The sequence below is a fragment of the Salarias fasciatus genome, chromosome 16 (genome assembly GCF_902148845.1).
Source record: "Salarias fasciatus chromosome 16, fSalaFa1.1, whole genome shotgun sequence".
Taxonomy (NCBI): domain Eukaryota; kingdom Metazoa; phylum Chordata; class Actinopteri; order Blenniiformes; family Blenniidae; genus Salarias; species Salarias fasciatus.
Window position 1 is genome coordinate 14,355,992 of NC_043760.1, and position 17,221 is coordinate 14,373,212.

General features: G+C 41.0%; 1 protein-coding gene across 1 annotated transcript; it reads left to right on the forward strand.

The window, feature by feature from the left end:
* Nucleotides 1-1,195: 1,195 nt before the first annotated feature.
* On the forward strand, nt 1,196-8,371 carry gjc4b (gap junction protein gamma 4b). Its single transcript, XM_030111929.1, has 3 exons — nt 1,196-1,380; nt 6,215-7,391; nt 7,474-8,371. The coding sequence occupies exons 2-3, from the start codon at nt 6,245-6,247 to the stop codon at nt 7,485-7,487; spliced, it is 1,161 nt and encodes a 386-aa protein (XP_029967789.1). The 5' UTR covers nt 1,196-1,380; nt 6,215-6,244; the 3' UTR covers nt 7,488-8,371.
* Nucleotides 8,372-17,221: the final 8,850 nt, after the last annotated feature.

Sequence of the window (17,221 nt, forward strand, 5' to 3'; positions counted from 1 at the left end):
TTCTTGTGTGTATTTTAAGGCAACAGGCATCGGACCAGCATTGTTTCTCATCTTCCTAGGAAATGCCTTTGGTAAAATTCCACATTTACTCAGCAGTTTGGAGAAATATGTGGTGGGTCGCATGAGTTTTGGTCTCTAAAGATCCTGGAGACCTCAGAGCTCACACTGAAACAAAGGAAGACAAAAGTAAAGGTTGAAATATAGATACTTTTTGTTAAACTTGTATCTTTATCAGACTACTGTTTGCATCATGACATTAAAAACACTGAGTGGTATCTTGATGAGGATTCGGATCATGATTTGAAACTTTCCTTCTGTTCAATAAAGAATTGCTGATCTGTTTTGATTTTCAATGCAGAAGAATCGTTACTTCTATTTTTTCATTTGAAATGATTTTAAAGATACTTTTGGGAGACTTGTTGTTGAAAACACATTATTTTAGAAATATTAAAACAGCTATCAAATGTCAAACACATTTTAGTCAGGGAGTCACATACAGCCCAGTGTCATCTTGAGTGGACCGGACCGGTAAAACAGTCCCATAGCAACCTTTCAATTTAAACTTTAAAATTTTTCCTGGCTGTGCTCTGTATATGTTTTTTTTTTTTTGGGGGGGGGTGGCTAACATTCACTCACAAAAATGTCTTTAATTGTTAATGTTAGTGATACATTTGGTGCAAAATACAGGTGGAGCAACAGGCCTCAAGTTTGGCACCACACCTGCAAAGTCCTTTTAAAATTATAAAAAAAAAATGTAAATTAATTTGTTCTCTGGCTTTTCTGAAGAGATTTATTATCATATCTATGAAGCATCTTTATGAGGAATCCTAGCACAGTTTAAGTATCTCCATTCCTGTGGAAGGGTCCACTGGGTTGGAAATCAGAATATTTCAAGTACTCAGCTCGTTGTCATTTGCTTCTTACTCAAAATTTGGATGTTTCTGAAAGCAACTTGCGCCCGGAGAGAGCTTCTCCTGGTTCTGAAGTTACAGCAGAGTGAAAAAGGACGAGGCAAAAAAAAAAAAAAAAAAAAAAAAGATTGCATCAGGAATGCTGGCAGTTGATCGTTTTCCTCCACTGTGCGCAGACAGGGGGTGGGGTGCCCGGCTCAATGGGAGGAGAAAAGAGGGGGAGGTGGAAAGGAGGAGGAGGAGGAAGAGGGGGGATTTAGGAATATTCTTTGTCCTCAGCCCGCAGTACTACACACAACTGGAGAAGGACGCGGGGCGCTCCTCAGTCTGGAAGAACAACAGGGGAAAAAAAGAAGAAAAAAAACCCTGGATGGCTTGATAGAAGATTGGGAGTGCGCTATTTAAAGAAGAGAAAAACGCCAGGAAGGGAGCTCACCGTAACTTGGACGCTTGAAAATCTCCATTGAAGGTAAAGGGAAAAAAAAAAAAAAAAAAAAGCCACACACACACACAAAAAGCGTAGCGGCGGCGCAGAGACGCAGCAACAGCGCCTACATATATGCATTTTAAGTGTTTTTGTCAGCTTTTGGGGGGTTTAAGTTTAAACCCCAACTCTAGCACGACGCTTGATGGGTTTTTCCCGGAGCTTTAAGCGTGATTTCCACCCTTTAATGACACGTATTTGTCTCACAGCTGCGTTCAGACGGGTGGTTGATGGATCAACTTTTACGCGCACAGACTGGCGGGCGGCTAATTAAAGCAGGACAGAAAAATATCGCTAATTTGAGCAAGAATTACATTGGGAACACGTTTTAATCACTGGAGCCAGGTGTGTGTATGTGCGTGTGTTGCGTTGTTGCTCATTTTGTCTCCACTTTTCAGCTGTGTTTGGTGGGATTCGGTGATGGGAGGGAAGCGCGGGGACCGGCTCCGGTTTCCACCCTTCTCAAAGCCCCACATCCGCTTATACAGCTTTAAAATAGGATGTTCGTCAGCCCGCAGGAGTTCCAGGTGTTTTTGTTCCACCATACTTTGCTGAGGCTGTTTGGGGAGGTGAGCGGCTCCGCAGGTCGTCCATGGCCGGTGTGGAGAGCATGTGGCGCCCTGCTGCGTCCCGTTAGCCACGAGGAGGAATTTTCCACATGATTCACCTTCCAGGGCGCATTTTTCCTTTTTTTCTGCTTTTGATAAGAAAAAAAAAAAGATTTGCCTTACTTATTTTATTTCCGCCATATAAATCTCTTTCAGTGTGTTTTTTTTCTCTCCATAAATCATGGTAATATGAGGGTTTGGTGAGCGGATGTGTCTCTCCACCCTTTAACGGCCTGGCTTGTATTCACTCTTCTGCCTGGTTTCCCCTCCTCTCAGCTGAAGGGCTCTCGGGATACACCGGGGTTAACTGTAACTACCCTCCCCAGATGTGAGGTGCCACAAAAGCCCCTCTGTGTTGAATCCCCAGCTGCCTGGAAGCAGACTCTTGTGTGTCAAGTGTCCCATATAGACCCAGACCGGCTCTCTGGACAGTGAGTGGAAATGCTGCATGAAGCTCTCAGCTGGTGAACACATCCCTCTTTATCAACCAGAGGAATGCAGAAATAATTGAAGGATGGCCTTCAGGAGGTCGATCTTGGTCAGTATGCTGCATATTTGTTGGCGAACACGTGGAGAAAGCACTCTGGTCCTTGTTTGCCTAAAGAAATCAAAAATCAAATAATCTGGTGCTGTTTGATTCTTTTGAAACACAATGTGATGATAAAGTCCTAACAAGATGTGGTTTGAGGATTTCTCACGGAATTCCTGGACATGTGCACTGGGAGTTTTGCTTGGTCAATGTAACCTAAGTTTATTTGACTTTATCAAATCTATTAAGCATTTCCATCAAATCTTTCATTAATATATACATTTCTACATCTGTTCCATTCATTTGAATTGGAATACAGTTTTCTTTTTTCGTAACTTATGCTGTTGCAACACCAGAATTTCCCAGTTTGGGATTAATGGAGGAGCTCTCTACTCTACCTGTAGACTAAAGTTTGTTTTACAAATACTAGTTCATACAGTATTCCGATTACTTAGATTTAGAGAATGGCTGGTTTGAGTCTGTGTTGGGCTTCAGGGTTTCTGGAAATAGTTTGTTTCACCATGCGTTTTCTTAATGCCCCTCCAGCACCACCACACATAGAATTGGAATGTACAAAAATTGCCAATAGGTCTGAAAGTGTGTGTGATGTACGGGGTGTAGTCTGTATAGTTAGCTGGGATTGGTCCTGTTGATTTTTTGGATTAAACATTGTAAAAGGTGGATTTATGTGCACCAGTATCTCTTGTTTTTTTTCTGCCTCTGTGGTCTCTACTGTGACGTGCACACAATCACTGAACAGCATTGAACTTCTCATATCTGACTTAAAGCAGTGCTTTACATCCAGGGAATCCGGCGCCTTGCCCTGGTTACAATGAATGAGCCGCATTGAAGCTGTGCAGATAACATCCTGATTGCATCAGTTGTGTCGCAGCAGGGAAAGTAATCCAGGCTTGTAATCTGTCTAACAAGTTCTGATCTGCGAAATGGAAGGGGGGATAAAAAAAAGCTACTGAACAGTAAACTTCAGTCTTTTCGTTGTCCAGTAGCTTCATTTCCAGCATCTGAAATTTAAACTGGAAAAGACGCATGCTTATGGTGGCTCTCCCAGGAGAACGTGAATCAGTACCTGTTTGAATTGTGATTGCTTGTTAGTTTTCAACAAAGTGTTTGTCCTCGTCTGATTTTCTGCCTGTTGGTGCTATTTGTAGTTGTGCAGTTGAGAACAGGCCTGCAAGGAAGTGCCTTGGGTATAGTTATCAGATCTTACAGTAACTTTGTGCAATTTTAAACCGTTAACCCAGATTACGAGCAGCTGAGCTGTGTCGTTGAGGTGTTTCTTGCGCTTCTCTCCAGCAGCCTGAATAGAGAACATTGTGGTCAACTTGTACCACATTGGTAACTGTGAACAAGTTTTCCATTTGCTCTCAACTCTGGTTCCTTTTGAATGTTTTGTTGATGTACTGCCTTAGTCGTTAGATGTGGAAACCGATATCTTTCAGGTGTCTTTTGCACTCTGCAGATACATTGAAGCAGTTTTGCACAAAGCCACAGGTTGAAACATAATAGTTGAAGTTGACTGGTGCTTGAAAGAAACATAATTACTTTCTGGTATAGAATCTGTTGTCGTGCTTTTTTCGTTGATGCTAGTTGTAATTTACATGGCCAGTGCAGATATGCCTCCATTTAGACCAGGAATCTGCCAGTATGTTATAGGTGCTTCCTCCATGATGTTTTTTTGATATCAGACGACAGCCCATGTGAGCACCGACTGCTGTAAATGAACTGTGGTGTTTCTGAAGGGAGCGTTTGTGCCACGACATTCAGAAAATAGTTTGGCTGTATTGCTTTCAAACGCATCACATCCGCTGCACAGCTTGTTCGACCGCTTTCCTTCATGTGCGGTTCACATGTGAGCGCGGAACGTGAGCGCTCAGTCATCAGGCAATAATCGGTTTTCCTCTTCAAGGAATCTGACGGAGTGACAAGTTTCAAACTGTTCTGCTCAACTGTCAAACAGCTTTCCTGCCGAAGACCTCATTTAAACCTTTAGTTGGTGTTTTGAGTAAAACATCTGATTTCGTGAGGGTCCTTTAATAGCACATTTTCAAATTAATGTTTTCAAAGCACATTTTCATTCATTAGTAGTTGTTTGTAATAAATTAAAGTAAGAACATCTTGAACATGGGCCTTTTTTTCTGTCATTCAATTTCTGGATAATGTGGATTGTGTAATGAAAGGATGTATCTTCAAGGGAACATTTATAAAATATGATTGAATGTCGTTGAAAGCTAAACAGTTGTCCTCATACTTACGTTTTCCGATGTTTTTTTTTTTTTATTTAAATGTGTAGAAGATTTCTAAACGATTTACCTGAGCCTTTGTGCATTTTTTTTAACAAATACTTCTGCTCTGCTAAATCCACAAAGCAAAAAACTACAGCAGAAACACAGCAAGGACTTTTTGCAGTCAGAAATGTGGTGAAATTTTATTTTATTTTTTTAAGTACATCTGCTCTCTGATTAAACAGTTGACTTATGGATTCCATGTTTCTCTCCCAACGCACAAATCATAGCGTGCACAGTTTCAGTCAGATGCTCTTTTTAGGTGGAGCCGCTGCCACTGAAAAGGAGCACCATAAATATTACGTAGCTGCCCACATCCTGGGATAGGCTGAATGAAGTGGAGCCTTTCATGTCAAGCTTTTCTCTCTGCTGGGCACTGTTTGAACTCTTGCAGTGCTGGAGTGGCTTTAAGTAGTGGCTGTCGTCAGACATTCGGCCCTTAAGATTTGATGTTTGGGAGTTATTGGTGTACAGAGTTATCGAGTATCAGTCTGTTAAATCACTCCTTGGGAGTCTGGTAACCGCTGCATGTGGTTCTCTCGTCTTCCAGATTTCAAGTAATCAAAGATATTGAGGTTTAATCTTGTCTGAAAGGACCAGTGTCTTACACTATAGACAACTTTGGCCACATCGGTCAGAGACGAACCAGGAGCCGAATGTGGCGAGAAACCAGTCGTCAACCTAAGTAACAAGTAAAATGTAGGATTCCTACTTGGTAAAAGCATGGTGGTGCACTTTATAAAGGCAGATAATTACCCGGCGGAAGTTGTTTTATGAGGTTTGTCGCAGATGGCGTGAAACCACAGGCGCTCTTCATTACCTCTTCGTTGGGAGTCAGATTATTAAACCACGGCCGCCAGCGAAGGAATGTGACTGGTTTGTGTGTGTGTTTTGAAATGCTGAGGGGGAGGCTGAATTGTACATGGTTATGGGTAACTGTGGAATTTTATATTCAGAAGACTTGGGAAAACGACCTTGAGTTGTAAAGCGCAGCTGGTCACACATGCCGAAGTTAGTCTCTGTTTGGAAAAGTGAGATAAACTTGGTTGAGGTCATAATTTTATAGTTTAGAAAGTGTGAGATGAAGTACTTTGGTCTTTCACACATCAGGGTATAATGCCTAACAAACCCCTTTATGACTTTGATAGTTAATCTTCTCACCTCTTTATATGGTTCCAAAGAGACTGTGACTCACACAACCTGCTTGGAACTTCTTCCTCTGGCTTTTTGTAGCATGTGTTAATGTGGTTGGCTTAGGGGGCAGAAGTTAACCAGGTTCTTAAGTGTTACTTAATGGCTCCATCTTGTGGCCATCTAGTGTAATCAGCCAGTTTATGTGAGCTGTTTTTTTTAAATGTGATTTCTTTTCTTCTCTGCAGGTCTGAAAGTCTCCCTGCCTCGCAGACAAGATGAGCTGGAGCTTCCTCACGCGTTTGCTGGACGAGATCTCCAACCACTCGACCTTTGTGGGCAAGATCTGGCTCACGCTCCTCATTGTTTTCCGGATTGTGCTGACGGCGGTCGGGGGCGAGTCGATCTACTATGATGAACAGAGCAAATTTGTCTGCAACACACAGCAACCCGGTTGCGAGAATGTGTGCTACGACGCGTTTGCGCCGCTCTCGCACATTCGTTTCTGGGTGTTTCAGGTGATCATGATCACCACGCCCACCATCCTGTACCTCGGGTTCGCCATGCACAAGATTGCCCGCATGGAGGATGAAGACTACAGGCCCCGGAGCAGGAAGAGGATGCCCATAGTGAGCCGCGGCGCCAACCGGGACTATGAAGAAGCGGAGGACAACGGAGAGGAGGACCCCATGATCCTGGAGGAGATCGAGCCGGACAAGGAGAAGGACGTGGTTGAGAAGCCCAGCAAAAAGCACGACGGACGCCGTCGCATCAAGAGAGACGGGCTGATGAAGGTCTACGTTTGTCATCTGCTGTCCCGTGCCATCTTCGAGGCCTCGTTCCTGTTTGGACAGTACGTCCTGTACGGGCTGGAGGTGGCGCCGTCGTACGTCTGCACGCGCTCTCCCTGCCCGCACACCGTGGACTGCTTCATCTCTCGCCCGACGGAGAAAACCATCTTCCTGCTCATCATGTATGCCGTCAGCGCCATGTGTCTGCTGTTCACCGTGCTGGAGATCCTTCACCTGGGCGTCAGCGGCATCCGCGACTGCTTCTGCAGGCCGAGGTCTCGGCCTCCCACCCCTCGTCACCCAGCTCTGGCCAGCCAAAGGTCCTCCATCTCCCGCCAGCCGTCGGCGCCTCCAGGCTACCACACCGCCCTGAAGAAGGACCCTTCGGGCAAACTGGGCTTCAGGGACAACCTGGCGGACTCGGGCCGGGAGTCCTTTGGGGACGAGGCGTCGTCGCGGGAGCTCGAGAGGCTGCGCAGGCACCTGAAACTAGCCCAGCAACACCTGGATCTAGCTTACCAGAACGGGGAGAGCAGCCCGTCACGCAGCAGCAGCCCGGAGTCCAACGGCACGGCGGTGGAGCAGAACCGACTAAACTTCGCCCAGGAGAAGCAGAGCAGCACCTGTGATAAAAGTAAGTGTTCAGTAAACCTTGTGAGACTTGAGTTGTTGATTTTATGAATGTTGTGCTGACGTGTGCAAAATCTCCTCTCCAGGTCTCCGTGCATAGGTCCTCTCCAGCGGATCGGCTGACACGAGGAAGGGAACAGGGCAGAGGAGTGTGAACGTGTGACATTATGAATCGGCTTGAGGTGGAATGAAGTCGGCCCCAAGCCTTGCAGTGTTATTGCCTGACTGCGGTCCATCATCAAGTCCTACGATGACGGGACGTCTCAGTCCAGCAGTACTTGAGACACCAGCCTGTCTGAAGAGCCAAAGTGCTTACAAACTGCCTTCGTGCAAAAAGAACAATTAAGGTGAACATGTCCTTTTTCCTCAGGGCAGCTATTTTCTTTTTTTAATTTCTTTTATGAAACTTAGAGCTGTTAGTCATTTTTAAAAGTTTGTTGTTGGATGTTCAGTGAGTGCATCTCATGCTTGCCTTAGAATTAAACTGGAACTCCCGTTTTATGGCATTTTGGTGAGGTGAGGTCAAGCCAGTTGTGCAAAAAAAGAAAAGCTTAAAACTGTAAGACTTTTTTTTTTGTTTTTGTGGGTGAGCGAGCGAGCGAGTGCTTAAGGATGCAAGTCAAAGGTTAACAGACAGGGCACCACTCATCTTAAAAGGTACTGGAGGTATTGTCATGCTGATGAAGACATTTTGAAGAGCTGATTTTTCATACAGAGGTGTGGACTTTTCGGGGTCGATGTTGACACTGCACCGGTCGACATTCTCGAGTCTGGTACCTGGATTGTAACTGGACCACACTTGGGGTGCCTTTGTCCAAAGGAATAAACAAACCTGGGTAATGCTTGAAGATAAAGTAAAATCATGTATTTCTTGATATTGTCTTGTATGGTTTCACACATTTGATACTGTTTATTTTTGTATTTTATGTATTGTGGTGTTGACAAAAGCCTTTGTCACTGTGGCAAACATGCTAAATTTGAAAACTACATTTACTACTGTCAAAGCTTTCGAAGCCTGATTCTGGCAGTGGACCAATGCAGACTGAAGATGGTTTGGTACAATCTTTGTTTGATCACAGCAGTTTCCTTTTGAATAATTCCATTATTTTATCTATTGTGTAGTTTTATCCGATTAGGTACAAGTCATCTTTGAGTGTTTTTTTTTTTTTTTTTCCAGTGCAGATGTGAATTACTTTGCATTAATATTCAGAAAAGGGATCAAAATGTACATTTTCTCTGAGAAAGTGCTGATTGTTCCCACTGATCCAGAATCTACATGAGGGTTGTAAACAAATGTAATAATTTCGATGTGAACTCAATGCCTTGAATGCGCTCTAATAAGATGCCATCCTTTGTTTTTATATATATTCTGATAATACCCACAGTGCCACGAGTGCCGACTCAAATGTGTTGTCATCTCAAGTTATTTTTGACCAATGCTTTTTGTACTTTTATACTTTTTGTATTGATAGTACTTTGTGGTTAGTTTTTGAATTAAATTTTTAAATCAAAGAATGCTTTTCTTGTTTATTTCAAGTGTTCAGTGACTTTCCCAGCAGTTACTGAGAATTTCCTTGGTTAAAGAGCATCTTCTCCCCACTAAGTCAGAGGTCTCATGATCATGTTAGTTCATGGCCACATTTACTCCAATTTCATCTTGAGTTTCTGCTTACTGTTGTCTGCTCCTCTAAAATGTAAAAAATTCTTTGAAATTTTTACATTTTGCTTGGTTTGGCGGACCTGATCTTTGGGGCTGGCCTTGGGCCACAAGCCTTATGTTTGACTCCCCTAACTTTGATTTATGAGCTCACAACAAGCGGCACAAAAACTAATGGACTAAACTGTACCACAGCTATTGTCTCTTCCCCAAATTTCAATAAAATAATGGGGGGGGGAAGACTGCCTGTATTCAGCAGTCTCTTGACTACAACGCTACCAAGTTAGGTTGATAGCACAAGGCACAGGTTTTATGAAGTGTTTACTTTGAACAGTAAGAGGCAAACTCTGTTTGGCCACTTGGAACCCCAAACTGTGCCAAGTGTGTGTGTGTTTTTTTTTTTTTTTTTTTTTTTTTTTTTTTACTTCTGAAGGGAATCTATAAATTCTTGTGATTTCCATCACAGGAGTCTGTATGTGTACAATACACCCTTTGGTCCTGGTATTTAGCCACTATATTATCAGTTTCATCCAAGAGACTGTCAAATACATGAAAAAGTATATACCATTGGTATATATTAGTATAAATTACAATAGAAACAGACATATCACGGGGAAAATAAAATTCCCTTTGCTATCTGAAAGAAAAAAAAATCATTGTGCAATGTAATAAGAGGTAAAATGTGGATTTTCAGAATAAAAGTTGCCGAAGTATCGAAGAGTTCATTGATCCAAGATGGCGGCGGCTCTCCTGTGTTTACGCTCACAGCTACAGTATATCCCTGAAAGTGGAGTCCCATTCAAGTGTAAGATTTACAATGTCAACAAACTTTATTTGAATTTCCCAACACTGACGATAAGTCAACAAGAGGCAGCAGTCCAGACTCTTAAGAATATAAATTGGAAAAGGCCACAAAACGGTAAGGACATAAAATATATTGCTTTTGGTGTGAAACGTTTTGGAGTTTGGTGAAGAAGTGTGTGAGAAACATTGAATTTGAGCTGCCGGTCGTAAAATATGAAGGTCGGTTTTCCGTTTGTTTTGAGAAAAGTGGAGCTTTGGGTTGGAGCACGTGGCGTTTTATTTTACACATGTATTTTAAAGATGTCATAAAAGTAAAAATTACTTGATGTCCCAGTGTGTTCACTTACTGGCAATAGAGCTTCTTGTTTGAGAAACAATTGTTGGAAAACATCCCCACGCTTTTTACACACAGTGAAGTGGTGCTGGTGCCAGTTCCGTCGAGCTTAAGCAAAAAAAAACAAAAAAAAACAAACAAACAAACAAACAAAAAACAACAACAACAACTAACCAATAAACAAACAATCAAACAAACAAACAAACCGTAATGATTGTAAATAATACTCTGCAGCACCCTGAAGACTAACCTTTTTTCCACTCAGTACATCAGCTGTTCCAGCTGTCACCCTCAGGGGGGCGCTATTGGATCAGCCAAGACAAACAGACAGACTGAGAGACAGCGCATATCCCAGGTAATTTATGAATCACACAATTGATTCACATAAATTCGAACTGTGCAAATAATTTATCCTGCACAATATCGGGTTTAATATGCCACACTCCACTGCTGCAGAAAGACATTTTTATCAGATGCACTTTTTGATTTTGATTTTTTTATTTGAAAGCTGTATCATGTCAAACATGTAAAAAAAAGAAAAAGGTGAAACATCACAACGAAAAACAGACTTCCAATCACATAAACAACATGATAGAGTCATCACTATATGTGCCTACATCTTTCACAAAAGGAATAGGAAGAAGAAACACTTTTAGCAGATTTCTTGTCTATTTTTTTTTTTTTAATATTTGAATCAATTTTATTTATTTATGTCTTTTTTAATCTATGTCGTTTTTATGCACTGAATTGTGTTACTTAAAGGACTATGGCAATACAGATGGTATTGTATTATAATGTATTCTTTGTGGAAGAATTTTGAAAAACAAAAACATAACAACTGTTAGGCAGAGCAGATCGTGTTTCTGGCTCTGAATATGTCTAAATCAACATTTTGGATTGAACTTTATTATTGTCAAACATTTCACAGCCTGTTTTTGGTTTCACTGACTTACAAAGTCAAGATTACATCAGCATAATTTATAATCTGAATCTGTATTTGGAGTCTTAAAATATTCCCACTTGAAAAATGAAATCCCCGAAAATCTGCAAAAAAAGTTATGCTTTCTCTTTTTTCCACATTCAATACATTAGTCATGTCTGACAATATCATCTGTCAGAGTAAACTCTCTGGATGCTTTTGACTAAGAACTTATACATGCTCGAGCAGCCTCTAGTGGCAGCGGGAGGTTTCTACATACATCACAGCATGGAGCATGCATCCACTTTATGTTCAGTTCAGTAGATAATGATAAGGAAACAAATTTTCTCAAATGCAGTCAGGTGACTGGTCAATCACAAGTTAAGGCATGTGATTGTTTGCTTGCTTGGGTTTGTTCTTCCACATACTTCAAAACAGATGTCTGGCTGCCGTCTCTCTTTTTCAAGGTACTTTCTGTCTTCTGTCATTGTCAGGATCACAGTGATCCAGAGAGTACCTTGCTGTCTCTGCTCCATCTGGAATCATATTTCTCCAAAAAGACAATTGAAAATTTGCCAGTGACTCCTCTTTTTTTTTTTTTTTTTTTTTTTTTCACAGTATGGGCTTTGTCTAAGTAAAAAAGTTCATAAAAGAATTGCTAAATCATTATACTATTCTATACTATACTAACTACAAACACTATAATGTGAAAATGAGGAAATATAACTATACTCACTGGACTTTCAACCACTTTCAGTTTTTTGTGAAGTGTACAAATTGTTAAACATAATTACAAAGAGAAAAAAAACCTCTTAGAACTTGGTAAAAATAAGAACGCTTATTTATTGACGTATTTGTTTTTTTGTTTTTTTTTTGTCATTGGATGTCCTATTACTTTGCTTGAACAGACCAGTGTGCATTACACAGCAAAAGCTGATCGACCCCAACCAAAGAAAATGGTGTAAAATTAGCAAAAGACTTATAAGGATCTTGTTTTTGTAATTTAGTAATAAAACCTAAATGTTTTCTTATTTCATAATATGCTAATAATAACTTGAGGATTCTGAGGATGAAAGTTACTTTATAGAGATGTTGACCCAAAAGCTTTAAGTCCTGTTCTGGATTCTGTTTAGCCTCTACTCTAGTTATGTAAATCACTGTAAATTGAACATAATTTCAACGTAGAGCACTGTGGTGCGATTGTTCCTACAGGGATGACACAGAGGTAACAGGCTGGACGGACTTTTAACACTAAGGGCTCTAACTTCGCAGACTGCGCCGAATCCGCCCGCTGTCAGCGGAGCGCAAGGTGCGCCGTCGGCGGATAAAGTCAACGGGGCGTGTCCAGAAAATTGTCCTAATTTCGTGAACCAGGCGCAGTCACGCCTCCATCCCGCCCACTGGCGCAGGTGGCACAAGAGGGAGGAGAGAAAGTGGGTTTAACCCAGCTGAGAGTAATTTGACCAATCAAATGAACACCTCTCCTTTTTTTCAAATGCACTGCAGCAAAGGACACTGCTTCATTAACATGATGAAATACATTTTATTTCCTGGCCTCAATACTAAACCATAGTGAAGCAACAATGTATATGAAGGTATTTTAAAATAAATAATCTCTTGAAGAGCTTGGGGAACCAGACAAATGAAATAACAATGCAGACACATTTACAGGCTAATACTTCTTTCAGAGCGCCGATCGGCTCCGCCGAGGTCTTTACATACAGTGCGCGCTTTTACGCACGGCACTATTTATTCACAAAGAAAGACAAGGCAAACTGACAGGTGCATGGCTGTAGCAAATGCGTCGTGACAAGATGCAAGATCAATAAAACACTCTAAGAGCCCTCCCAAGACTGTCCGAACCGTGTTTTGGTCCGATGGTGTGAAATAACTTCTGACATCGTGTGGGTTTCCTCCTCAAAATCACAGGTAGAAATGATGATTCACCTGCATGCATATACAGCCGTGCGGGATCCACATAGTTTCCGCGCCTGCAATATGTTCATTTTATCTTTTTTAATCAGATCAATCAACTGAATGAAGCCGCTGTCATTGCGTGGAGTGTGTTGGTCAGCTAGTGACAAACGGACCGATTCTCCATATGAAGGATTTTCTTTAAGCCGGTTCAAAATGACCTGAGAGATCTTCCATCACAAAATAGAGACTGTTCATGCATGAATGAGGCGACGCAAAGCGGAGAGTCCCTCATTTTCGACTCATTCATGATGACAGAGTTGGTGTCACAGCTCTGTAGAGACAGCGTATCCTGCTCTGGGCCCGGCCGAATTGTACATTGACCCACATGAAACCATTTTCGCGTGTGGTTTGTTTTTCTTTTGTCTTTTCTTTCTTTCTTTCTCTTTTTTTTTGTGTGTTTTTTTTTTGTTGGTTCTTTGCCTGTGGAAGATTGACAGCGGTCGAAACCTAGCGCGAAAATAAGATAAATAAACAAAATATTAAGTCAAGAGGATCAGCAAACCTTTTAATGCCTCATGTCTGCTTTATCAATGCCTCAAATCAGGTTTCAAAATTTATTGAACTTTTTACAGTGCGCATTTGCGCAGCGTCACCTCTCACTGACACTCCGCGCACTTATGTCCCTGATAAACACGCACACACACACCAACACACATAAAAAAGTTGTATTATTAACCGTCAATAATAATCAAAAGCATATTAAAATTAGTAAAATAAGTCTCCCCGGCTGCGCACCAGGACGGACAACTTCCCACACCGTCCCGTCCTCTGCTCATTTGATTCTGGGACTACAGGCTTGACAGGACAAAGGTTTTTATTTAGAAAATATGTTCGTTCTAAAATTAATTTTTGGAAACGAAAAATACATGGTTTGCTGTACTGTGATGGAGAATATAATATTTTACCTGAATCTGTAATTGGCACCTCTGGAGACGCTGCAGTGCTCCTGCTGTCAACTACAGTGTTCACTGTTGTTTTTAATTTTAATACATTAGTTGTTTTTTTTACACCATTTTATGTTATAATTATTTAGTTGTAAACTGACAGCAGCCTACAGTAATTCTCTACCTGGAGGTGACGCGTGAGCGCTTCATGCGCCGCTGCAGGTTCTACGCTGGACTGTACAGCAGCTGGAGGTCGATCGGGCATTTTTGGGGCAGCAGGATTAAATTTGTTTCACTGTTTGGCACGTGCCTGTTCTGACTCTGATTCAGAACATTCCTCCTCTTCACTCCAGTCAAGATCGCTGATGTCCGACACGTCTCCGCCATCCAATTCCCCCTCACTGACCTCCTGTATCATTGCTAAAGCTTCTTCCACCTTATATCTCTTATTTATGCCTGTTTTTATTGTCTTTCTTTTGGGATTTGCTTGATATTTTTGGCCGTCTGTCTGATTGTCTGCTGTCAGAGCTAGCTCCCTGTTCAGATGCGCGCATGAACCAAAACAAATCAATAGCAGAAGAAAAAAAAAGCCCCGTGAAGTGCGTCTTTTTTTATCAGCAGTCTGTGAGACCACTGTTGGCCTTTGGAGGTATAAATGCTTTGTAATATTATTTGTGTCATTGTTAGGACCTTATTTGCTTCAGAAAAACATACAAGACACATATTTAGGAAAAGTCAAAGAATTAGAGGACAGGGAAATTATTTTTCACAGATTTATTTGAATTCCAAAAACCCAAACGGTCTGTCAGAGCATTTTGGCTGTTCTAGTGCTAAAGAAGATAATAAAAACAATTATGTGCTTCATGAGTGATTCTGTGTATCTTTCATGACACTGACAAGCTGTCAGTGTCATCAGATCCTCCTCCCCAGCCTGCTCACACCTTCTGCACTGAACTCTCACTGCGCCCAGCTGATTCTGTCGATCCCTCCCCCTGGTGCGCCGCCACGCCCATCTCGGCGCAAGTGCAGCGGACCTGCCAGACACCCTCTTCTGCGCCTGTCGAAAATAGGAATGCGCTGTCTCCGCCGCTGATCATCGCAAAGTTGCGCCGTCAAATTAGAGCCCTAAATGTTGAACTTCCTCTCCTTTTCACAGAGTTTGATCACTTCAATGCAAAGTTACAGCAGCTGTCTGGCCGGCTTTCCAGACAAGCAACCATGTTAACCTTTATAAAGTAGTTTACAGATTATCTTTAAAAAAAAGTTATTTATTTTAGATAACATGAACTGACAGATTATAAAAGCGTGTCCCTCCTTGTAATCCACTATAAATGATTAGCTTTGGTGAAATTGAGCAGCCCACAGTGGGGAAAAAACATTTGATAGCCTTTGATAAGACTTAACGAATCACAGCTTTTATGATTATTGTATTGCAAAGGTTTATGATATTGCATTTTACAACTTAGCTGTAATCGTTTTGGTCTTGAAAAACGTGGTAGCAGAGCGATAGTATTGCGATGTTGCTTGAATGGTCGTACAAATGTCAGATCAGATGGACAAAGGTTAAAAAAAATTGAATGGAATTATTTAAGCTATTAGAATTATTGATCCATGTGATCAATATTATCTGTGTGGAACATGGAACATAAGTGATAAGCAATGAAATTTAATGAGAGTAACCTTGGAGGAAATCTCCAAGAAGCTGGTACCGACTGTTGGTACAATGATTAACTGTGATTTCGAATATCAGGATGGGCAAACTTCCAACTTCCGACAATACAATATAACGTGTCCGCAATGGCAATGTAATGACCTTTTGGAAAAAGATTAACACAATTCAAACAAATGCTGTGCCATGCTTCGTGTACCTGTAATCTTTTATCTCCAAAGGAAATTCTGCTGACAGACAGCAACAGTCAATGTGCAGTGTCAAGAAATCCAATTATGACAATGCAAATTCTGCAGATCTCTCTACACACACACACACACACACACACACACACACACACACACACACACACATTCCAACTGCTGGCAAGTCACCCAACAGCTAAATTTTTTTACTCATGAAATCACACATGATATACATGTTTTTGAGATGAAAAGAAAGAAATTGAAGCTAAATTCAACGATGAATTTAAACTACATGTAATATGATGATTCATGCTAATGAACTGAATCACTTTTATTTAAATCCTTGACAATTTTAAAACTATGGCGCTTTCAAATGTGAGGGCTCTGAAGTGGAGGAGCAGTGTGCTTAGTGAGAAAGGAAGTCTTAAACATTTCACTTTCGTACATACAAACATAAATGTATATGTAGGATGTGGAGAAAAAATATTGTCAATGTTGAACATCTTCAAGAATTATATGAATATATGAACACCTATGAACTGAAGATGACGAAGCATCTTTCTCTTAGTGCATCCTTACATAATGAAGAAAGATATCATCTTCCAATATTCCGACCCATGGCGTTTTATTACCGCGTTGTGATATGGTCAGAAAGACTCTGAACTCTGTGATAACTGGATCTGCAGCCAGAACTTGTGTTGAAAAATAACCAGTTTAGCAATATGACTTCAGCATTAGAAAGGAAAAACCATTTTTGAATATATTAAAACTCATAAATGTAGGGACATTAAAGTTTACAATCGTTAATGAATTAAGAGTGCTGACTTTGTTTGGAACCTACATGTGGGTTACTCTTTTGAGGAAAATACTATTATTTTATCATAGATATCATTTCTACAGATCATCTGTAAAGTTTTCATTTTCAAGAAAGTCCTGTGAAATCACTTGGCATGAATTTACTTGTCATTACATATAGTCCAAAATAGGATAAATCAGAAAGTGCAGTGGTAGGATGTATGACATTTTCAATCATTTAAAAAAAAATAATCAACAGTAACAAGGCCCTTCAGGTTTTCTCTGATCTCATACTGAAATGTTGGGACTCTGATGGGACGGTTTCAGGCCTTGTTGGGATTTGGTTCCAGGTTGATGGTGCAAAACAAGAGTAGAGGTTGTGAACAGCATGTCGATGGATGAATATGGTGGCCTCCTTCCACCAATGGATCAGTGTAAGAATCTGCATAGAGATAATGATATCCACATGACCAAGGAATAAGAAATACAATGATGGCCAAGACATTAACATCCATTTATAAATCAGAGGACTCTGTGAAAAGCTGAATCTAATAAATGAAGAGATTGTGTCATGGTTCACATTTAGTTTCTTGTTATTTTTGAGTTTCTG

Bases quoted from the DNA above. Each gene is read 5' to 3' on its own strand.
- gjc4b (XM_030111929.1), top strand. From the start codon at position 6,245: ATGAGCTGGAGCTTCCTCACGCGTTTGCTGGACGAGATCTCCAACCAC.